Source organism: Hirundo rustica, chromosome 1, assembly GCF_015227805.2.
Source record: "Hirundo rustica isolate bHirRus1 chromosome 1, bHirRus1.pri.v3, whole genome shotgun sequence".
Classification (NCBI taxonomy): Eukaryota; Metazoa; Chordata; class Aves; order Passeriformes; family Hirundinidae; genus Hirundo; species Hirundo rustica.
The window spans coordinates 107671067-107696008 of NC_053450.1; the positions used below are offsets into that span (position 1 = coordinate 107671067).

General features: G+C 40.1%; 1 protein-coding gene and 1 long non-coding RNA gene across 2 annotated transcripts in view; one reads left to right on the forward strand and one right to left on the reverse strand.

The window, feature by feature from the left end:
- Positions 1-3401, forward strand: part of STAC (SH3 and cysteine rich domain) — a 70467-nt gene extending 67066 nt beyond the window's left edge. Inside the window, exon 11 of the mRNA XM_040067753.2 lies at positions 390-3401. Coding sequence (XP_039923687.1) covers positions 390-488 — 99 coding nt within the window. The 3' untranslated portion in view covers positions 489-3401. The remainder of the gene's footprint in view (positions 1-389) is intronic.
- Positions 3402-17825: 14424 nt separating this feature from the next.
- LOC120758665 (uncharacterized) lies at positions 17826-23097 on the reverse strand. Its single transcript, XR_005702966.2, has 3 exons — positions 22710-23097; positions 18618-18747; positions 17826-17957 (listed from the first exon to the last, which is right to left on the reverse strand). It is a non-coding gene; the product is annotated as an uncharacterized LOC120758665 (long non-coding RNA).
- Positions 23098-24942: the final 1845 nt, after the last annotated feature.

Here is a 24942-nt window from a genome sequence, read left to right on the forward strand (position 1 = left end):
TTTTCACCACCAGCTGCTGAGGGAGTCAGATAGCTCGTGATCTGAAATATATACCCGTATGTCATGCACAGACAACTACAGCATGATCATTACAGTAGGCTGAAGTCAGAAGTCAAATTTAATTTTCAAAATCTTTTATCCACCACAAAGTTTTTAGCAATTTTGATATCTCTCAGCCTTATGTGGCACTTCAGGGAGATGGGGGAAAGGTGACTCTCTAAATCTGTGAGTTTGTGATTCTTATCAAAGCAGTGAGAGTCCAACAGGGATTGTTCTACTTAGAGAAATAACTAGCAGGATGTCTAACCTGCCTGCTCAATATCCTGGAATAATTTGTCTTTTTGACCATGGCAAAGAGTTTAACTTTTGCATACCTCTTTTGTATTCAGATTTGTGTGACTTCTGAAAAGGAACACGATGGCTTTATCAAGGTATACAGCGGGAAGAAGAAAGGCTTTGTCCCCATGGACGTCTTAGAAAACATCTGATTCCAACAGGCCACTCACTGCAGTGGGAGCCCTTTTTTGGCGATGCCTGTCTGCCTAATCTCACACTGTGTCAACCCAGATGGGCTGTCTTGCAGATGTTCAGGGAAATAGTGAGAAAACTGCAACATGAAGAAAAAGACATTTAGACTGCCACAGCAACACTAACAATATGAAAAATTGAATGTTTGAAAGAAAATGTAGTCAGAAACCACCAGGGAAATGAGAGGTCCTTGGATTCTCATAGGAATAAGGTAAGGGAGGGAGAAAAACAAAGCCTGGGCTGGTTTCTGGTATAAGATGGCTGCTACAACCCTGATGGAGACAGACAGCTTGTTCTGAAGAACTAAACTAGCGTCCTGTTCTTGTGTCTTAGAAATCTGTTGGACTGCTTTCATGTTTGAAGTGCGTATTTTGGGGGAGGGGGGAAAATACTGTTCAAACTGTCCTCGTACTACAGTCCAATGCTTGTAGTAAAGTGTGGCTGTGGTTCTACAGTTTTGTCCCCAGTACCAACCGAGTTTAAGCGTTTAGTCCTGGTGTTTAGTCTCATAACAAATCAGTTTGGAGACACCGTGTGAATGTCGGTTCAAGAAATGCACTGTGCCCTGGAAGCTGGCAACTTTCTCTTTCTGTGCAATCTTCCCATAGGAAAGAGTAGCAAATTTGTGTGTCCTTTGTTTTCTCTGTATATGAACAAAAGCTCTCAGCATATGTTGGGTGTGTGTTGGCTGCTCTCATAGGTCACAAAAATTTCTGGTCCTTGGATTCACAAGCCTGCTTGCAAGCATCGCTCTGTGTTTCCTTCACCCTTATTTGGTGATACAAAAAATGGGTAAAATGCTGGGAGACAGCCACAAGCTTGAAACATTTTATATTTTTCTGTGTTTATTGCACTTAAAACATTTTATATATTAATCCTATTTATAAAAAAAAAAAAAAAAACAGTTATATAACCCACTGGAAGGCTGAAAATGTTAGGAAAGGACAGGCTGCACACAGGACTGAAGTCTGTAATTATCAAAATACAGAAGTTATGATAGAAAGGCACTGAGTGTCTTTGTGGTGTGTTCACACACCAAAGCTCTCTTCTCCACTTGCTAAACAGAAGTTTTGCAGATTCAGCAGTAGATACACCAACATAAATTTTTCCTTGGCGTAAACCACCATGATCATCCCTTGAGTCTTTTCCATGCTAGTGAGACTGTGCAGGCATCCCTGTTTTGTCCATATAAGCCTCCATCTTCAAACATGTTCTGGGCACAGGAACCTTTCAGTACTGGGGAGCAGTCTGTGGGACCTGTGGGTCCTGACTAAATTATACAAGTCAGTCAGTGCCAATTCTGTTGTAGAGCAGGGAACCTAATTTGCAAGTATTTAATTGGATGTAATTGCATCAAATACACTTAGCTTAGCATGTACTATGACATAGAGATTAAGCCCTATCCTAAAGCTACCTGCTGAATTCATGCCTTCTTTGACTAGCTTGAAACTGAATGCCTGTCTTTTCTGTGACTAACCACAAATTGGTGTCCTGAATCCTGATACTGCATGCCGGGCTAGTATAGGCCTTTGCAAAGTTGATACTCTTACAAAAAAAAAGCAGTTACTCTTCCTGTTCCCATATATTGAATCAGGTTGAATCCGTGTTGCATAGCCCAGGTCTCAGTAGCTGAGTTACCCTATTTGAATAGCTGATCTTGCTCAAAGCCTTGTAAAATCCAGGTGGACTCTACACTTGACCAGAAGTTCTCAGAGCAGATTGGTCTTCAGTCTCTCAGAGACATATTTTGCAGCTCTTATACATCATTTAATTACAGAGGAAGTTTTAGGGCTCCCAGATGCTGAAACATGGCCCTTTGTAATGGAACCAGTCCATACTGATTATTAACAAACTCCTGGCTGATCAGAAGTATCTGATTTCGTATCTTCTGTGGGAATATCAGCAGGGGTTTTTTCCTCTTCAAGAAACATCTGCTCAGCTCATTTTCTTAAGTAACCAATAAACTCAGTGGGAGACGATTCTGATAATCCTTAGGGATCAAAAGGAAGAGCAGTAGAGAAATATTAATCCAGTCTGCTTTATAAGATTACTTTTTTAATATATATTCACCCATTCAAAGGAAAAACTCAAGTGTTTGTTATAACTTAATATATTTGCTACTTTTGATCAGGCCTGTCAAGTGGACAAAAGGAAATCTATATTAATCTATATTTACGTGCTATTGTTTACATTATTGCATCATACTGTGACTCCCCCTTTTTCAGTCTTCTAAGACTTTGATTTATCCCTACAATGTGCATCATACTATTCAAAGAATTATATTAATATTACCTACAAATCACAATCGCCTTTAATCAATGTCAGTTTTACTCCTTTTGATACTGAGCAATAAATAATAAAGTGACTGAGTAAAAACAAAACAGGCCTTATGTGGACTGCATTACATCTGAGAAACTATTGTTTCTGAACCAAAGCTTTCATGTTTATCTTTTCTTTGTATTTTTGGTTGGTTTTGTCTTTTTACTGGGCTTTTGCTGCCATTCAATATGTAGATGTAATTTATACCTAATTTAGCAAGAAGCATATATCATACATGAATCTTACTTTAAGCATGTGATTCATTGGCTATTTCCATGTTTAAAGCTGAAGTAGTTTGCTAAATTAAGGTCATTTAACTCAAATTTATTTTGGATGCCTTACTCTGAATCCAGACAAGTATCTCATCACTTTTTTTACTACCATATGCAGTTTGCAATAGGTACTGTGTTAGCAAGCAGTTAAAAATCAGGCAAAAGATGGAATGGATTTTATCTGACATATGTTCAGAAAAATTGAATTTTAGGAGATAAATGCTGCTCAGATTTAATTTAATATTCTTCTCAATAAAGACTATGTGATGGTTGGAAGGAGAATAGAAGTGTATGTGTCTTGGCTTTTTTGCATCAGACTGTAGAATTTTCAGTTACCCACCTTGAAGAACAGTCATAATACCCATCAGCAGCAGAGGTTACTGAGCATTTCCATTTAAAATTTACAGCACATGCATATGCCACATTTAGAAAACCATTTCTAACATATTTCTGTGATGTATGCAACATGTAGATTCAGAGGGAAATTTTGTGGTGGGGCCACCCTGAACACTTGTTTCTGGCATATCTGAAAGCAGTTTTAGCCATTCAACATCTCATCACAGAATAAAACTGCCTGTAGAACATTTTCCTATATGCTAGGAACAGCTGACCAACATGAATTGGGTATGAGGTGCCCTAATCATGATCTTCTCCCATCAGTAAATACTATGACATCTTCCTGTACTTGGCCATTTTGACTCAGTGACTCCATCTGGAGATGAGAGCTGCACAACACCATTCAGCTGTGGATTCATTGCCCCAGGGGAACTACCACTCATGCCTACAAACGTTGGATACCTTAGAACTGCTTACAGCCCTTTTTTCTTATTATTTATCAAGATTCAATTGACTAAATATAGCACTCAGTGCCATCAGAGGAACATGCACAGGGTCTGCAGAAAGCGTCATGGGAAATTTGGAAGAGCTGCAACCTTCTAAAGTGGCCACTGGAGACCATGTAGGTTTTCTAAAATGGAACTAGACAGATGTCTTTGTAAAATGAACCCAACTCATCTATTTTAAATATGTGTAGACAAGTCTGATTTATTGAGCATTTAAAAGACATCTTTCTTTCCATAAAGGATGCTGAATAAATGTAGTATGCCATATCAATCTTATCCCATTTAAATCCAAAGTAAAAAAGAACCTTTGAATGCCATAGGGACTAAAGTTCATTATCTTGAAAAAGACTCATCAGTGTTACTGAACCTATGATGTCATTTGTCTGATCTATTTATATCTATACCAGATAACACCTGAATACCACATATCTTGTACTTTTTACTGTACCTCTGAAGGTACTGCTCATGATTATTATTAGAAATGAGCAAAGACGTGTATTTTTTTCCCCTTTTTTTCTTTTTATGGAATTTCCTTTACTGGCTGGTGGGTAAGGGTTGCTTTCTAAATAGAACACATAAAATATAAGGAGAGAGGAATGTGAATGTTATTCCCATGCATATTCCTTCTGTACTTTGCTCTATTACAAATAGGATCAGACCAAGACAAGTGTTTCATTTCATATTTGAGGCATTTCATAATAAATGCAGTCCCAAATTATCATCCAGATTTTGCACTACATTTTGCAATGCAAGGGGAATAAATATTTCCTCCAGTGGGAATATATATCATCACAATGTTGAGTTTTCCATGGCTAAAAAGAGCATCTGGATCTAAGAGGTACATGAGAGATATTTTTAAAACCATCCTTTATATAGAAAACTGTTATGTGCCTGGAGAATGAACACTTGGCAGGGTTGGTACAAAAGAGGCCCAGAAAAACTTTAGTAGGACTGCTGCAGGTCAGCATGTACATCCATCTCCTGAGTGGCCCAAGAAACTCTGCACAACACTTACCTATATTAATGTATTTTTTAAAAAAATCAAATTAGCTCAATTTCTTATTTTATTCATGTACATGCAAGCAACACATGCATAAATATGTATGTATATCTTACATACATTAACATCAATCCAATTGCAAGAGTAAATGCCCTTAAAAAAATCTGTCATGACTGAATTCTTCCTTTTCTTACTGTGCTCAGCACTGAGTTACAGGAGTGGATGGTGCCCGATAAGTACTGAGACAGGCAGCTAGATGGAAGAAGTCCAGAAGTTTTGTCTGTATTAGACAATGTATATAATACATAAAGCCAGATTTGCAGCAGCTGAACTGGAAATAATGCAATACATCGAGAAGAGTCTGGATGCTCACTGCTCTGAAGGACACATCATTCATCAGGCAAAGAGAGGACTGCATGCCACGTACAAACTGGCAGCCTGAAAACACTGTCAGAACATCATGTAAATCAGAATGCTTTGACCCAATGCCTCACAGTAATGAGATATTGAAAATAAAGAATAACTTCTCGTGGGACACCTGAGGGAGATAAAGCCAGGAATCCTAATAAAGTGCTAATCAGTCACACATGCACACCATTGAGAAGCACACCTAAATCTACCTTCATTAGAATGAAGTAAATCAACATCTGGATAATTACTGTGCTACCAGCAGTTTGCCAGTTGACAGGGTCAGAGGCTGACAACACAAAACTGAGAGACCGTGAGAATTGTTTCATCTTTGCATCACATACAGGAAAAAAATGAGACATAGCTGTGGGTAAAATTCAATGTTTAACAGAAGCAGTGCAGCAGTGGTACTGAAGCAAGCCCTTCAGTGTGTGCTGTCTCTTCCATGTAGCCCTCTCTCCCTGGCAGGTCCAGTCCAGGTGACCATGGCAGCAGATCCCACCGCTTACTCTCTTCCAAGGGCAGCACTGCAGGAACATGTGCACAATTGCAAAGCAGACCTCTGGGTTCTTTCCAGACTGCCCAGCCCATGCCAACAGAACCAACCACTCTTCATTTCAGCCACTGTCTTTCCAGCTACTCTTCATTTCAAGGGTCATGCCAGTTCAGCTTCTGGCTGCCAAGTGCTTGCCCTTGTGTCTAGCAGAAGGAAATAATAATAATAATTAATAATAATAATAATAATAATAATCCCAAGGCAAACAGCAGACAAACAAAGCAGCAGTCCCCAAAACCTTTGAGTCTGGCCTTCCTGCACATCTCTATGGTGTTGCAAACTGCACTGCAAAAAATGGTGGTTCTTTGTGCCTCCCTGAGAGGTGTCACTCACCTCTTCTGCTCCTGGTCCTTCTCTGTCTGGGCAGATTTCGGCACCTTTCTCACAAGCAATCCTCATTTTACACCCACTGAGTCTCACTCTGTCCTTCCAGGAGAAACCTTTCAATGCAATGCAGCAAACCATCCAGTGCATCAGCTCTGTTAAATGTTTGCTGTCAAGCTAGCTGTTCCAAAAGAAGGCAAGTCTGGCATTGATCCTGGCTCAGCCGCCTTCCCACATGAACATCTATGAACTGCTTGAAAAGCCTGTTTCAAAGGGGTGTGGGCCTGCTGTGAGCCCCATCCCACCAGGGGATGGGCACGGTCCACTTCCACGTGGTGAAGGATGGAAGTGGGACAACGATCTCATTTTGAGCCTTTGGAACAAGTCTGTGTCTCCAAACCCGACTGTTACATGAGTCATACTAAACATGGAAGGACAACCACTGGTTTTAGCTTGTTCACACTCTTTATCATTCTGTATCACCACATTTTCTCTCAAGAAATGCAAAGTGGATGCAAACCTTTCTTGCTTTCTCCTTCACTTCCTCCACATCCTAATCAGCTGTTGTCTTGTGTCTTTCAGCTCAGTCTTGCAAAGCTCTCTCCTCCCTGGCTTTGCCCCTCCTGCCACAGGTGCTGTTTCTGTGTATATTATCCAAGGTACAGTGACATCATCCAGCCCCGTTGTTACACCTGTATCTAAACCAGGGCTGACTAGGGCCAGCACAGCCATATGGTTTGCATTTCATCCTGCTGCAAGGCAACATCAGGTCATGTGGGTTTTTTAAAACTCCATGGTAGACCACCTAAACCTAAGTAGACCCTAGATGAGTACTGGGAAGCTGAATTATTTGATTTGGGCGATTAAATGTGATCAGACCTATACTGGTGTTATTGGTATTTATTTGGTTGGAGTATTTTACCATGTAAATAGAATGGTAAATACCAAAAGTAGTCCATGACAAAATTAATAGCTTACTCTTGCCCTTCATCCTATACCTGCGGTTTCCAAACTGCCTACTGGCAGTCCTGTGGCTTCTGGATGTTACTGTCATACATATTATTAGTACAAATAGCAGGCAAATCTGCTTTACTGACATTCTGAAACTACCTCACAGGTACTTTAAGGAAAGAACAGAAAATTTGCTTAATTCCTTTACATAAATCTTCCTTGGACACTAAGGCATTTCTTACAGTTTTCTTTAGGAGTGTAAAAGCTCCCACCTATCCAGACTGGAAGAGAGACATTTCTTCTTGAAGACTGCAGCATCAAGAGCAGTGCTACCCCCCACATCACTTCCAAGGGTTTGCTCCCTAAAGGCCCCAGAGACATCACAAAGAACCTGTGCTGATCCTCCACCCAAGTTCCAGAACTGCGATCGGATGTGCAAGCCTGCATGAAATATTAACTGGGACGACTTCTGCATCCTGCACACTCATATGCATTTTGTTGCATGTAACGCAAATAAAAGGTGGCAGGCTGGGCATACCTGTATCTACAGCATACTTCATGTAGACAATTAAGCTTTTTTCTAAGGTTAGGTCTTAGCTGTCCTACAGCAGGGCTGGAGTGCAGGGTCAATATTAGCTGTGCATTTCTGCAAACACCACTTCCCAGTCTGGGGTCAGGCAGCACCCGCCCAGGGTTGTCCGTATTTTATTCACAGCTCATGATGCTGTATCCTGGTTTCTCAAAAATCCCCGTGGTCTTTATGTTGGCTCATGTGACGTTAGTAAAGTTTGTAAAAATACTGTCTACTTCTCTCCATAATGTACCCCCAACACACAAACCTGATCATCAGAACACACAAGCTGAGAGGTCAGATGCTGGAGCAGATACACAGTTCTTCATCTGACTGCGCTGTACTCACCCCTCAGAGTTCAGTTACATGAGGTCTGCTAATTGAGAAGGAAGCGCCTTAATTTCTTGAATTTTAAGTGCTCTTTAAGTAGTCTTCCTGCTTCAGTGCTCCAATTACGCCCCTCACCGAGTTAGCTCACTAGTCACATTTAATGTTAGTGATTAATGAAACAGTCTGCAGCAGGCCAGAGGCACCAAAAGAGCCTCTTACCTTCTGTGCTGTCTCTGTCAGTGAACTCTTCTGCCTGCCAGATCAGTGCAGCATTGGGTGGTAAAGGTAATAGGAATGGTCAGTTTTGATCTCATTCTTTTAAGGGAGTTCCAGGTTTCACCTCCAGACTAAGCCACGTCCTCAACCCCTAAAAGTCCATTCTGAAGGCAGGCATCACCGCGTAGTGGTCTTTGCATGTTTTGACCTAAAGATCAGGATGATACCCACTGGCCCTTCAGAGTAATACCACTTTCATAGACAGCTTTTAAAGATGTTGCCCTTTTGTAAGCCGTATTTCAGCTTCTTTTAAGCAATATCACTGTGGCTTTGGTCTCAGACCAACCAGTCAAGCAAAGTTCTGAAAAGTAAATAGAGCAGCATCCAATGTAACGTAGTAGCCTCTGAGTCTCTCCATGCAAAGATGAAGATTCAACACCTGCTTAGTGAAAATCCAAACACAGGTGGGGTAAGTGCCTTGCCTTCCCCCACCTCCACCATCTTGGGAGAAAAGGAAGGAAGAGCTGACAGTGCTAATGAGCTATACAGCAGGTGATATAATTATCATTGAAGAGCCTGAGTAGGATGAGGCAGATGCTACTTTTAGGGTTCATTGCTCTGTTGGCGACACCTGCTAACCAGCTTATGTGATCCACCCCTTGGCACACCAGACACAGACTAATATTAAATGAACAAAACCAAATAACTGTAGGTGATACCAAAGCCGTACTCAAGGCTTCTCTTAAGTGGTGGGATTCCCAGCAGGAACTGTAAACAGGGACATAAATGACCCTTAAATAAAGTAAATATGCCATTCCTGCTTCCTGAGAATCTGTCTCGAACTTATTATGTCATCACAAGTCCCTTATTCTCAATACCAAATCATCAGCTTTGGACAGAGCTGCTGAGGAACGGTGACTCTCTCCTCATCTGCAGGCTGAAAATAATCCAGTTAACCATGGGGTTGAGGTTATTGTAGGAAGGAGGGCCCAGCAGACATTCACCTGGTCAGATTATGTGGTGCTGAGGAATGGGGGCAGCCCTCAATCTGGAGGAAATGGTACAAGGAGCCTTCAAGTGTGTAAAAGCCACAGGTGATTGTCAAATCACAGTCAAGCACTTGAAAAAATGCCCAACATGACAGATCGTCACTCAAATAGGCAGGATGTGTTTGAGTGCTTGGTGTTGCCCTAGAGAAGATGAAGGGAAGCATGAAGACTTTATGGATCAATTTAATCCCCTGCTTCCTGTATGGAATATCACAACAGTTATATTATGTGTGAAGTTTGGATCTGTGTTAATCCATGCTACTTAGGGCTGAGAACAAGTGGACAAGGGTGATAAAAATCCTTTCAACATGGAACAAGGTGAGTTCAGACTGTAAAGCACTTTGAGACTTGTACCTCTTAAATTCAAAGTGTTGCCACAAAACAGACACTGGGCAGCAATTGGTGCTCTATAAATCACTGTAGATTGAATTAGATTAAAGTTATACCCACAAAAAGTGTTTCTTTTTTTCTTAGGCTTGTCTGGATTTTGGGGAGCAGCATAAGAGTTAAAGTGGTGTTAACAGTGTCAACAGGCACAGAAGAAATCTATTTTGTGCCACCACTCCAAATTGACAAGAGAAAAGAACTTTATCTTTTTAAGTTGTGTTCCCTCATTTAAATGTTTTTCAAGTAATTAACACTGGGCACCAACAGAGCTGATATTCCTTGAAGAAGAGTGAAACATTTATTACCCTTCTTGTCTTCCTTCCTGAAATAATTGAGGTGAAAGAAAACCAAGAAAAGACTCTCTATTTTAGCCTGTCTTATTTCCCTTTTGTCTTTCACATCAGTTCCAGGAATGGAAAGTCATTAATCACCCATCAAGACAGCAGATAGGAGTTGCCTTGGGGTTAGAGAGGATTGGAGAAGATAATCTAAGCATGACAGTTAATTGAAATGAGTAAGATGGGGACAGATTCTTCATTCAAAAATAAGTAGCAGGTGATAGGCAACAGATTTGGACTGCTATTAAGAAAAATTGAATGAGGAATCTTAGATGATGAAGATGGAAAGCAGAAAATTATCTATAAGGTAAAAAGAAAAGACAGTAAAAGAATTGATAAAAAAGTTTATAGTGATAGTCCCAGTTTATTTATTGTTTTAAATTATTCTGGCTCTGTCTTTCCTCATTTTGTCAGCACTACACACATGAAGCAGTGGGAGTCAAACTGCAGCACCTTTCAAGCTCCCAAAGAAGAACATTTCAGGCAACAATTGCATTATGCACATTTGTGATGAAGTTTTCTCTCCCAGTTAGACACCGGAGACATACAGGTATATGTCCTGGAATGCTGCAGCTGTTGAGTTGCATGAGCTCTCACTTTATCTTTTGTTGGTTTTATTCATCCTGTGCTTTTGGCACAGCTGCCAACAATTCTGCCATCCTTCTCTTCACACAAGCTTTCCTCTGTGTAAAGGGAGCACTGGGAAGCTCCTGCTGACCACTCACCTCTCCCAAATTTGCTGCAGACTCTCAGGGAAGTTTTTTTACTGGGCAAACAAAATGACTGCAACACCTCCAGCTTTTATGTCCTATCTGAATGAGGTGCCAAAAAACTGAGGAAATAGTCTGCTTTGAAGAGCCAACACAACACAGTTAAACCTGCCCACAATTTAAAAGTACCAAACAGATTCCTATAAGGCCTTTTCTCTGAAAAGTCTTATGTTAAGAACAACTGGGTATGAAATGCTTTTTACCATGTTCAGCAATGAAAAGGCTGCATTCATAAAAGTCACTGGGAGATAACACTTGACCAGCATACAATATTTTAACTGCAATCAGTTTTCACATGCGTTACTTTCACCTCTTCATTAAGCTCAATACATTCTCTATGACATAAATTTGATGTACCCTATACATGCAAAATGCAAAAAATTCCCCGATGGCATAATCTGAGTTGGAAGCTCCTGACTTCCAACAGGACAAAAAATCCTGACTTCAGTTACTACAAATTGCCATTTCTATAAGAAAATTACATTAGAAAAAAAGATTAATATGGCAATGGATTCTGTTTCTCATATACGTAGATGTTGAAAGATGATGTAGGGGCTGCAGGGTTAAATGGTGTCAATTTGCAGGGTCAGCTGTTCTCTGTTGACACTCTTGAGTTTCATCCAAGGTCTGGTACGACACGGGGAAAACACACCATGCTGCTGTCACAATCCAAATTTGCCATTGGAGCAACTGCCATAAAAACCCTTTGGTCTCAGAGGAAACTTGAGAAAGGGAAAAGTCTGCAGGAGAAAAAATTAATTATAAATTCATAAATTTAAATTCATCAGCTGACTATGAATGGTTTCTGTCTAGAAGAATGGAAGAAAGAGGACTACGATTTTATTTCAGAGACAGTCAGAATTTTTAGAATTTCTCTCCATGTTATTACTGAATAAAAGTCTTCAAACTAGGGCAAAAATTAAGTTTTCACCTCCTCTGTGTCCTGAATGTGCATCTCTTAATGAATCCTGGCACGCAACCATCAAAGGTTAGGGCCTCTTGGAAGTTACCTACTGGAGCAGATTTTGGTCCTGGAATGGTGGTTTCCAGATAAATTTGTCATTACTCTCCCTTTCAGCTTCATTAAAAAAACAAAACAAAACAAAACAAACAAACAAACAAACAAAAACCTGAAAGAGTCCTCTTTGAGTTGTGCTGGATGGCTTAATAAAAAGGCATCCACCCACCTCTTGGAGCTGACAGGAGATTCCTCTGCTACATGTGTGAAGAATCCAGACATGACTTTTTAATTCCTGTTGAATAAAAGACCAGTTTTGATAAATCTTTGATGACTTCTATTCCAAGTTCAATGTTGGCTGCAATAATAATTTTTCCATAAATATCCTGTTCAGCTCCTGGGGTAGAGCATGCAGAGCCAGGTTGATCTACAGCATCAATCTTGAGGAAATTGGAGACGTTCATAATAAGCTCTCAGACATATTTGCTATGCAAAGATAAACACCATTTATGGAGCCAAACTTGGCTCATTCTAAGTCTTGAAAAACTGATAACACCCAAAGCAGCTGTGACTGAGGTTCACACACTGGGCTGTCATTTGTGGACATCATAGTAATTACAGTCCTGCTGGCTTCAGAGAGTAATTGTTTTGCAATGATCCGTGATGTCTTTTAAGGCTGCTGTAATTACATGTATCACATTTTCATGAACTGGAAATAAATCTCAGAGAACTGCAAATAAATCTAGGAAAAAAGTGTTCAGGTAGCAATTTCATTAAGACTGGGAACATGAAACTAGCTCTGTTGCAACATGGCAGATTCCACTTTCCAGAAAGGATGTTTTCTTCGGATATGTTGGCTGGTACAATTCTCTTTGAATGCACTATTACTGCTCAGTATATGGGGCATGACTCATGATACTGAATGATAGCTAGAGAAAATTGAGCTTCTGGAATGTGAAATTAAAGGGGAAAAGCCAAAGGAATAAATAATTCAATAGACAGACAGGACTGGAGCATACAAATGAGACATTTCAGGATAAGTTTCAGCCTGTTTTCCAACCCCTGGTAATGGTTTGTGGACACAGTTTATCTTTCTAGTGTCCTAAGGGAAGACTCAAATAACTGTAAGTGCAGCATGAAGCCACCTGCTACCAAGTGTAGGTATGCTGATACTAGAGGATCAAACACTTGCATTTTTTCCCAGCATCCACTTGTCTTTAGTCTTCTGATAAACAGTCCCAGACCACCAGCCAGCTCTGCCCACCTGCCTCCTGCAAGGATGAACACCCACAGCAACACCCCTGTGATTCAGGTCTCAGCACAGCAAAGCTCCTGTTTGCTCTGGATATAGTGGGTCCAAGCTCAGCCGCACACCTTCCCTTGGGAGGAAAGCCGCAGTCCAGCTTTGCCCCTATAGTAAAGAACTCTGTGATACAAGTACCACCACAATTTTTTTAAATGTTATTTTTGATGGTTTGTTTGTTTGGGTTCTTTTTACTGACTTGAACATTTCTTTCTTTGTGTGAACTTCATATTTGTCAGGTGTGGTCTCTTACAGCACTATGTGACTTCAAGCACTGCTTATAGCCAATAAATATTTGTGCAAACTTTGCCCACTTTTAAGGAAAATACTTTTTTTACTTCCATTATTTCATATTGAATAGAATACACATGAAGAACACGGTGCCCAAGCTGAGCAGAGCATGAGCAGAGCTCTACCACCTCTGCTGCTTCCTTTGGAGAACAGAAGAGATGGTGTGTTTGCAACTGGAAGGCAAAGAGAAGGAACTGTCCTCTCAAATCTCTTGCTGCTGTAGCAGCTCTGTAGATAAACACACTAAATTAAATTAATTATCAAGCTTCTTTTTTGTTTTTTCCCAAATGAATATTACTCAGTAGTAAGATGCAGAGCCTGATGTTATAAAAGGGTGGATGGTTTTAAATTAAATTAAAATAAAACAATAACTTCATAATGGCTTTTCCAGAACATAAGCATCCTTCTAGAAAAAAAAAAAAAAAAAATCAGATATTATTGTAAGAGCTGGTAAGCTTTCACACCCAAATTGCCACAGCATTGGAACCTATAAATCCAGGCAACTCATGTATTGTTTGTTATCCTTAGCCTTTTACTGGGCATGCCACCTGCCCTTTTGTTCTGCCTTGTTTTCCATACTCAGAAATGAGCTGCTAAAACTTTTCTCAGAAATTCAAGGATATATGCACCCAGGAAAGTCATCTTGTGTCAGCTCACCCACTCACCCTCCCACTTGGCAGACATTTTTTTGTTAAATTAATACCACAGGAAAGCCAACAGAACAGGTTATTTCTTTCTTTGAGCAAGTGCATATAGCACTTCAGCTTTGATCACCCTCTAAACAACTGTGAGTGAAATAACTCTGACAATGGCCTCTGTTATCCTGAAGAAGAGTGAAATCCCAGAGGAATAAATGAAATACTTATGTTCCAGCCTTGCTTTAAATATGATGGCCTTCATCCCCATCGAGTCAAGTCCCAGATGTGCCATTGGGGTTTTATGTAGGCAAAGTTTTAACTGTCAAAAGCTTGTGGCTCAGACCAAACAGGTCCTAGTCCTGCTTCTTTCGATAACTTGTGCCATTAGGGCCCACCAATGACATGACACATTCCATCATCCCATTGTGAGATGCTCCACCCAGTGGGAGGGAGCCAACTGTTCCTACCTAGATAAAAACTGAGACTCAAGACCATCAGGTATCCAGTTTTTCCACTGGGTCCCCAGAGGAAGACCAGACCCATCTTGCCACCACTAGACTTTCTACAGGATCATCTCTACTCCACAGAACCACATCTGTTACTCCAGGGTGCCAGGTCATAGTCCTGACTCTGTCAGGGCTCTTCCAGGATTTTTGTTTGCTTCCTTGCTCGGTTTTTTTTGTACTACTACATTTTTTTTATTATTATTATTTTTTTTTTAATATTCCTAGTACAGAACTGTTACTCCTATTCCCACATCTTTGCCTGAAAGCCCATAATTGCAAAATTATAATAATTTGGAGGGAAGGGGGTTTACATTCTCCATTCCAAGGGGAGCTCTATCTTTCCTTGGCAGACAGCTGTCTTTCAAAACCAAGACAATCTTGTACCCAGTGAAGTTCATATATGCCCACCTAAGATGATGTTACATCCAGGGTAAGGGTGATGCTGTATAGATTGTCAGTAGGGAAGAATGAGTTTCCAAGTCACTTTTGTGTGAGGAGATATGTTCTGGGGAAAAAAGAAAAAAAACAAAAAAAAAAAGCTAGCCCAAGGACACCAACAAATTCCTGTCTCTGTCTATGGAGAAACTCTAGTGCAACAATGCAAAAGCAATCCTTTGCTAAACACTTTCCCTTGTTCTCTAATGAAGGATGCGTATGCCGATATTACAAGACAGAAAATTAGAAACTGGTAGAAACGGACATGGAACAAATTCCAGCACATTAAAAAAAAATATTCTAGATTTCTTCTTATTCTTTAATTTTCATTTTTTATGTTCTACACTTATATCTATGCTGAAGATACAAGGTTAAGATCTAAGATGATCAGGACTGTGAGAGAGGAGTTTTCAGAGAACCTCTGAAGTTGTACTAAGAACTGCTAATGTTGATGCTGAAGTTCCAGTTCAGCACTAGGCAAATACAGCTCTAATCTTTTTGGAAAGTCATGACAAGAGATACTCACAAGGAAGTGAATCATCTGTAAACAGACCCCTTTAAACATGCTGTGTTCTGATAGCCCACAGACACAAGATCTCTCCCAGACAAAGCTTTAGAGATACCACAGACATTCAGATAGGACAGTCACAACCTGGAACTCACTGAAAAGAATATGAGTTCTAAATGTTTCCCAACCAGCACAAAAGAATTTTCAGCAGCGAACCCTAGAGATTTAGTAAAAGATCCTAGAACACATTTTAAAAATAAATATGCAACCTGCTGTAAGGGAGATTGTGTAAGCAACACAGAGAAGTTGAAAACTAGCTACAGAACTAGTTGCAATTTATGTGCTGAAAAACCTAGTGCTGGAAAAGGCATAAAAAATTATGTCAGACACATCAAAAATTACTTTCAGCAAGACAGTTACTCATAAACTCATCAAAATGATGGTTTCTGAGTAATTTTTTTCACCTGGTGTTATTGTTTTCAGAGAGCAAGGCCAAGCCCAGTGACAAGTTCTTTCGGCCAAAGAAGACATAAAAAGCACTAAGACCTCAAAGATGAGAAAAATTCAGGTGCTTTTGGGGTTTTTTTATGTTTTGAGGAGCAAGGGTAACTGACTGATTGGACAAAATGCCAGAAGAATGAGAGTTCAACAAAGAGAAAACTTAGAAAACTATCTTCATTCTGCACTGAAGCTACTAACCTCTAAAAAGCAGTAATGTTGCAAGACCAGGAGTAACACAGGAAATGTGAAAGATGGTATAAGGGTCAGGTCAGAACTTAACTTCTAAGCTATCATTGAAAATCATTTTAATTAACCTGAAACATAAAATAGTATTCAATCACTGAGAGGTGTTTCCCTGTAAGTACCCTTACTCCTATTCAGAGTATTCAAAGAACAAAAAGGAACAAAGTGTTTAAATTACTTTAAGCATTAAAAATGGTGCTTACATTGTAAAGAAGACCTGCCCAAGTGTTTACAGCACTAACCAGAGTTTTCAATTCTCTAACCACAGTTAATCTCAGCGTCAAAACCACTTCATAGTCAAGCAGTCACTGGGAGAGGAAGGGGAAGAGGGGAAGGGTTTGATGTCACACACGGTGTCAGAGTAACCCTAACAAAGCCAGAGAAATCGCAATAATGTAAAGCTCATCTAATATAAAACACACACATATTGCAAATTGCACATATTCTAACTGTGGGGACTGTTGGCCCATGCCAACGTGACTGGCACATGAGTCAGCAGCAGTGAGAAGCAGCCCTGAGTGCTGACAAACACCTGCTCAGGCAGTCCTGTAATATCCAAAGAACTTCCCAGAAACACACTCTCCTAGACAAGGAGGGGCAGCACGTCCTTGCAAGGCTGGCATTGGAGGGAAGTACCACAAATTAATCCAACAACCGCTCGTGCTCCCCTATACCCTGAGGGACTGGTTTTATGGAGAAAATGATAATGGGATCAAACAGGTTCCCTTGGTGGCCAGACCTAGCATGGAGTGATCAGCCATGAGTTTCTATGTCACTGGTGGGAGCAGAAGACATGGTGGCATGTGTCTGCCGGAAATGACACAGAACATTCTTTATTAGTGCTTTGAAAGCAGCTTTTCTCCTCTTCTACATGACTATGCTAAACTTTTAGCATGGTCCTGGGAATTATCCTCTTTCCTGTACCCCATTTGACTTTGTTGTTGATGTCACGGAAAAAAGTAGTCAGTTGTTTACCAGAGTATTCGATTTCTTATCAGCATATCTGGCTATGAATAATGATATCACTTATTAATACCATAGTAAGCCTGCTAATGGGCTACAGTCGACTAACAAATAACAGGATGAGAGAAGAAAGGGCAGATTGGCAGGAGGTTGTTTGCCTTTGTGAGGGCTGAATTATAGAACTGGCCAGGATTCAAAACTATGAATCATTAAGAACATGCACACAGCAGTTTTACATCAGTGAGCTCTATTGACTATAGAGGAGCTAATATTGATCTAGTAAACATATGGGAATGGGGAAGCAGGTCCCACATAGTTTAAAAATGTGTTTTAATGTCTGTCCTTTGAATTGTGTTGGTTCCCTGAAACACCCACACATTTCTGACATCATGACCAGACCTTTATCCCAAGCCTTTGAAAGGATAGATGTCTTTTCATGTTCACAGTGACAGAAATCTCTGTAACATAAATGGAAACAAGATCATTGTGAGCTACCATGCTTATCTTGTCTTGTATCTCCCTTATCACATTAGCTCAGTTTGCAGTACCTATACTGATGTTTTTATTAATGGAGGTGTTTCTGAATGTAAAATAAAAATAATTAAAATATCATCTTGCCTTTCCTTAGTAGCTGGGATTTATCTTCATTTGGGCAAATGGGACAAAAACTTGCCTCGTTGGCTGCAGACTTGACAGTTGTGAACTCTGACATCAGCAAGAAGCTGCTGTACAGCACTTTGTTCTTCATTCCTGAAAGGGAGGAAGAATGAATGTTGCATTCAGGGAAGGGAACTCAAATTAGGACTGCTTTTCTACCCATAAATACACTTCATTGCCCATTATAGGAGAGAGCACAGATTAGCAGCCTAATGCTATTAGAGACTGCTTCGTGGGGCAACAGCAAAAAATAATTAGACAGAAATTGTATTTAACCTGTTTTATTCACAGGATTTGGAGACCCTGGACTAACATCAATTTGACCAGGATCATATAAGCTTCCACCAGCATGCTCTGTTCCATGTTTGTATACTGATAATAAATAAACATTTATCATACTAGCATGTATTAGGTAAACAGTGAATTTGGGATCTTAACTATAACATGAATTTTCTTTATGTGCTCAGTTCATGCCATGGGTCATACATGGATCTTGAGAACATACTTGCATCTCTCCTCAACTCTTAACATTTGTTTAAATTTGTTCGTCTATGATCCCTTCAACTTCATAGTCTCCCATCCACAGTGACTTGGTGCTGACACCCTCTTTTTTTATTAATCCAAATATCTCAGTCACACGCCTGTCACTCTAAGCCATAGTACAAGCTTAGATAAATGGTAAATTGGAACTGAATGTGGTTGTGGTCGTCTTCTGTCATTCCGACAAGCAGGAGCACATCCACAAGCACTTACCTGTCTCGGCTGCCTTCAGTAATAATAATCAGCCCTGCTGTCTGTTGAAGTACAGACAAGAAACTGCAGGGTAGGGTTACTTGAAATACAAGACATTCTTCAATTCAAATGCTGATTTTCCATCTCTTCTCTGTAAAGAAGGAGGAGTGTGAGATATGCATCAGTTTCAAGGCAAAGTCTGTTTGCAGCATGACCTCCAAACATTGTCACCTGTGCACCAGTAAACAAACTAAGCCTGATGGAATTCTATCATTTCAGATTTGGCTATTGAAAAGCAAGCATATATGTGATTTAATTTTCAGCTGTTTATGAAAAGGATGAACAAGGCACAAAGCTCTTTCATTTCTCCTGTTAATCCAACCTGCCTTGTAGAGAAACTGAGCTGTAGCCCTTTGCTGACCCTTTTCCTTTTCTTTTATGTAAGAGAAAGAGAAGGAGACTAAAGGAAATTTTTTAGAAAGCAAGGGAGATAAAGCAATGTCTCAAATGACCAAGGCATTGAAAAGAATTCTAAACCAGCCCTTCACCCTAAAGTTTCCAAGTCTCCAGTTTCCGAGACCCTTTCAGGGAGCCAAACTTCATGCCTTGCTGTGGACCACAATATTATCAGCCTCCTCGACTGTGAAAGCACATAAGTTTTTAGATGATGGGCAACAAATGAATACTTGCTCTAAGTCTAATCTTGGCATGAAAGCTCACAGAGAAGGACTAATTTAGGGCTGATTTGCCTTGCACAGACATTTGGTATTGTAAAATTTGACCACTTACAGTCACTCAGTCACAATCAAACTGTACATCTAATTGCATCCCTGCTTTCTCTAAATTTTTTTTGGGAAAAAAACTATGTACATGAAAATTTAAGTTAGTGCAGAATATATTGTATAGTTACAATCTATGTGCAGTCAAGAAATTATTTTACCATAGTGAGGAAAGTGTAACCTAATGGCAACAGGGCATGACAGAAGTTTTCTTCTACTATTAAGTGCATTTAATACAACTATTTTATACTTCTGAATAAAATGCAGCCTTTCTTACTGCAGTACAACTGCATCTGCACAAATGAGAAGAAAATCTAGCTTATAGAGCAGAAAATCTAGCTTACACAGCAAGAGATAAAAAAATAAATGGAAACCCTTATTTTCCAGAAATAAGATGCAAATACTTCACTTAAGGAAACTGAGCAGCTTTCGAGAACTGAAAGAAAGTGATTTATGGTACTTTTACAATTATCAGATTCACACCTTTTGCTACATAATACATTTTTAAACACAGTGAATCAAAAGCAGCATGATTAAAAAGCAATCTTTGGTATAGAGTCAATTAATTAATTTTATACAGGGCTTCTGTATTTCTATTTATTGTTTAAATGCTCCTAACACCTATTTACTGTCCTCTCCTTCAATTTAGCATACTTCAGCTCAGACAAAATCCTGGTAAAATTTTCTCATCAACTCTTCTCAGGCATGGTGACTGCTGGATTTAAACCACTGCACAGTGTTGACTATCCTCAGTCTGTAACAGGTCTTACACCCACTGGACCTTGAGCAAACTCTATGGAGGTAATCAAGCCAGTCCAATTGGAAAAGAAAACTCAGAAGTTGCTGTGTCAGAGGCTTCTGCCACAGTGCAGCCACTTGGCTTGCTGAAAGGGAAGAAATGACCAGGAATGGTGGGCAGAAACCAGAAGTGTTAGATCTTCCCCATTTTTCATCACAAAACTGTATAGTACTTCAATAACCACAGGGCAGGAGAAGAGTAACTTTAAAAGGAATAACAGAAAGTAGAACTAAAAATTTGAGTGGTCATGAAGACATGAAAGAAAACAAGGCGAGAGTATTGCTCTTCTCCACTTGAGCAACAGATATTAATGAGGTTACCCAATTTTCAGACTTGTGTTTCTCACCATCAGTTTATTTGATGCTGTTTGAAGTAATACAGTCCAGTGAAATGATATATCACCACTGTTCCTTTTCACACTGATCCTGCACTCTGCTTAGAGATTGGATTTCAAAGTTTCCTATTCATTCCCTGTACAGAGAGCTAATTACCTTGGCTAGATGACAGACCGTGTTACTCAGAGAGTTACGCTGACAAACTCAGAAAGTTAACCGAGGATCACATAAACTTCACAAGTTCCATTTCAATGAGATCTTAAACTGAAAATTCTGAAGAGGGTTGCCAGTCTCTGACTCTTCTCCCAAAAGAATTCTGTCCAAGAAGGGAGCTGCAGAATGGAGATTGCTACCAAAAAAATCAAATTTACAAGAGAAAAGGCTATACTGCTAGCTTCTTAATGGGAGGCCCGGTTACCTGGACTGTTCATATGCTTTTTTTAAATAAAAATAAGTACATGGAATAGGAATATAGACCTGATCATAGGAACTAAACTGAAAATAGGAACTTATACAGTAAGTATTCTTATGATATTATTTATAATGGAAGTGGAGTTACAGCTGCTAATGGAATTAATGACTTTTAATGACCAAGAGAACTGAAACCAATCCCCCAAGGAAAAGGATTTGCAATGCTGCCTCTCCCTGCCCTCATTTTAAGACTCAAACTGGTTCACACTGTTAATGGGATAAATATTCAGCATTTTTCTCTCCTCTACCATCTGCCTCTCCTATTTTTACCTTGGCAGGCATCATTACCATAATATAGTCTCATTATGTTGTGCATTGGACCCAATTTTGAATGTTTAATAAGAAATCCTCCCTTGTCCGTGTACTGCTGTTGAACCCATAGGGACTATTTGTGGGGTGATTATTTACATAATTAAGGATTGTAATGCAAGATGTGGAGTTGACTTAGCAACATGTTCTCTGTATTTAATAAATTCTCTTAATATATTTATTAGCCAAGTAAATATGTTGAAGCATAATATAATCATTGTTATTTGACTTTTTAAAACAATTTGAGAGAGGCAGAAGGGAGGGGCAGAGAATCCCACACTAACAATAACCACAAGGCAGGTCTCAGAAAAATGGAAGGAAGGAAAGGAAGACATCAGGCAAACCAAATACTGAAGAGAGTTGATACAAAGGAATATTAAAAAAAAAAAAAAAAAAAAAAAAAAAAAAAGGTGGTGAAATATGGAAAAATAACAAGTATGCTATACAGTGATTTTGCAAAGCATCTAACATCATGTCACAAAAATCTCACAGTTAAAATTAGTTCAAATTTCTTTGGATGTGAATACTGTCACCTGGACAGAAACTTGATAAACCAGCTGTGGATTATGGGTGAGGACAGCAAGCAGCAGCATGAAACTGAGAGATCACAAAGCTGCAGAATCATTAAGGTTGCAAAAGACCTCTAAGATCATCAAGGCCAACCATTAACCCAGCACTGCCAAGTCCACTACTAAACCATGTCCCTAACTGCCACAGCTAGATATTTATTGAACACTTTCAGGGATGGCAATTCTATCACTTCACTGAGCAGCTCGTTCCAATGTCTGAGCACCCTCTCCATGAAGATATTTATACTAATGTCCAATCTTAACCTGGTGCAACTTGAGCCATTTCCTCAAGCTGCATGTCCTGTTGCATGTTACTTGAGAGAAGAGAGAGATCCTCACCTCGCTACTGCCTCCTTCCAAGTATTTCCAGAGAGCAATTAGGTCGCCCTGAGCTCCCTTTCCTCCAAGGCTAAACAACCCTAGGTTCTCAGCCTCTCCTCATCAGACTTTTCCTCCAGACTCTCCCCTAGCTCAATTGTTCTTCTCTGGACACACTCCAGCACTTCAGCATCTTTCTTGCAGTGAAGGCCCAGAACTGCATACAGGATTCAAAGTGAGGCCTCACCAGTGCTGAGTGCAAGGGAATTATCACTGCCCTGGCTCTGCTATTCTTTTCCACTGGACAGATTTCCAGCCAGATTCTGGTCATATCTGAGGTTCTGAGAGTGATCAGTGTACCACCGAAGTGAATTTATAGGTTTGATTGAAAAAAAAAAAAAAAATTGTATTTTCAGGTTTAGAAAAAGGGAAAAAAGGTCAATGGAGAAACAGAGCAAATAGTACTTAGGGAGAAATACACATGTTGGTGAGAATGAAAGCCCAGGGATTTAGATCTGTTGCAGTTTACTTACCAGTTTACATCTTAGTAAAATAACCCTTGCCAGGGGTAAACGCCCTGATATCAAGGGTAGGAATGAAACAGGTTTCTTAACCAGGTTGTCCAGTTGCCTTTCCACAGACTCGTGGGGGAACCACCTCAGACCTGGAAGATGCACAGACACTGGTGGCAGGGGCTTGTGTCTGCCTCCTGCCCTGTGTCTGGGCCCACAGGGGCACCCAGGTCAGCACCACACCTTCCTGCCATGCCTCACTGATGTGTTTCTTGCCACCTCTGCTGTACCTTCCCTCTCCATCAGCAGAGTTAATCCATCAGCAAGGGAAGGTTCACCCTCCTTCCTGCCCCAAGATGTGCTTGCTGCAGCATGGGGGACAGGGCGTGTTGCTGAGGGCAGGAGTGCCTCTGTTGCAGCCTCAGTTGATTCCCATCAAACTGGAATAAATACTCCTGGTGGCCCTTTCCACACCTCTCCACTGGAGGGATAAGGAAAGGAAACAGCGAGAAGCAGAAATTAATTCCAGCTTGACTTCAGTGCACTTGTTAAGAGTGCTCCCTGCCTGCCAAATGAGAGCACCATGGAAACAGCAACAAGCAAATTAGCAAATTAGAAAACACTGATCTTTGCAAATTGTAGCTTTAGCCACAAAGCCCCATACAAGGACAAAACATACAAATTCAGAGGAACACAACACAGATCTAATACAATGGCAGAGCTCCCTTGCCCAGCCAGAGAAGGGTGCCAAATCACAGCTAAGTGCAGCCATCTGAAGGACTGATTTCAGATGAGGGACTGGTGTTTAATCCACTCTGATGTTGGGCTTTTGTTGCCATCGGATTCTTGCCATGGGAGGCCTTTGAAGGAAGAATTAAATCTCCTCCTATCTACAGTAGTTTAATTTATAGTAAAACCATGGAATTGTTCTCCATTCTAAATCACACCTTTCAAAGGTGACAGGTTCTTGCTTAAATAGCAATACTAACAAATTTCAGAAAAAAAATCTGAATAATTCGAGCCCCAGCTCAGGAAAGCAAGCACAAGTAATTTTAGTTATTCATGAGGTTCTTGGCTTTTTGTTGTTGTTTGGTTGGTTTTTGAGTTGTTTGGGTTTTTTTAATCTCCTGACAAAAAGGGAGATTCAAAAAAAGATTAAAGATCACTTTTCTGGATGTTTAAAAAGTATCTTCTTAATGTGAAGATGGAAAGAACAAGCAGAAAACTCAAAATATTTGGAAGATTACAAGACATGGGCAACCTACCAGACAGCAGAGCTGCCCAAAAAGAGACTGTTGATAACAGCTAAGACTTGTGATGAAGGATGAACAGCTGAGTTTTAGCTTTCTTGAACTGGAGCCGGGGGTGACACATCGAGAGGAAATGCCAGACAGACAGGCTGAAATTTCATTTGGACACAAGCAGATGGGTCTGTAACAGAGAGATTGATCTGAGTCTTGTCCATATAAAGACAGTAATTAACTTTGTACTTTCAAATGAGTCAGGTTAGTGAGCAAAGAGAGGGAAACCACAGGCAGACTGCTCTACAAGACTCAAAGTGTGAGCTAATATTTTCCTTCCCTGTTTTCCTGCCCATGAAATAATATGTGCGCTTTCACATCACTTGCTTCAGTGATTTCTTAAACACAGAAATCAGATTTCCCACAGACCTGAGCTTTCAGAATAATCCTACAATGCTAAAATAGGGTACTGACAACAGCATGCATTGTCAGAAAAACAAGACGTATTTCAGTTTTGGGGATCTAAGGGGTTACTGGCATATGTACAAATAGTGAGTTACGTATTAAATATTGCACATGAGTGAGGAACATTTTGTATGCCATTTTGAGAAGAGAAAATAAGTCCCACTAGTGCACCTTACTGAGAGACCTGGAGGCTGAAACTACTCGTCTTCCTTTTCACTGACCAGATGTGGACTCCAAGTTATTTCTGGAGCCTGTCAAGAGAGCAGCAGGCTGGTTTAGATGACAGAGGGTAATTCCAACACAGGACTTGTGTGAGGCATGAAGAGGTTCTTTGACTCCTGTGGACACTCGAAAAATGAGCAACCATCACAAGACAGGGTCTGAAGTGCTCTGTGGTCAGCTCATCTTCACAGAAACACAGTTTCTTCAGTGAAATTCCCAATAGGACATGAAAGATGTGAGGTCACCCTTCATACTAACAGTAAGGGACCTTAACTCAAGCCAATACAAACGACCTGTTCTGATATGTTTCAACATCCCTCACTTGA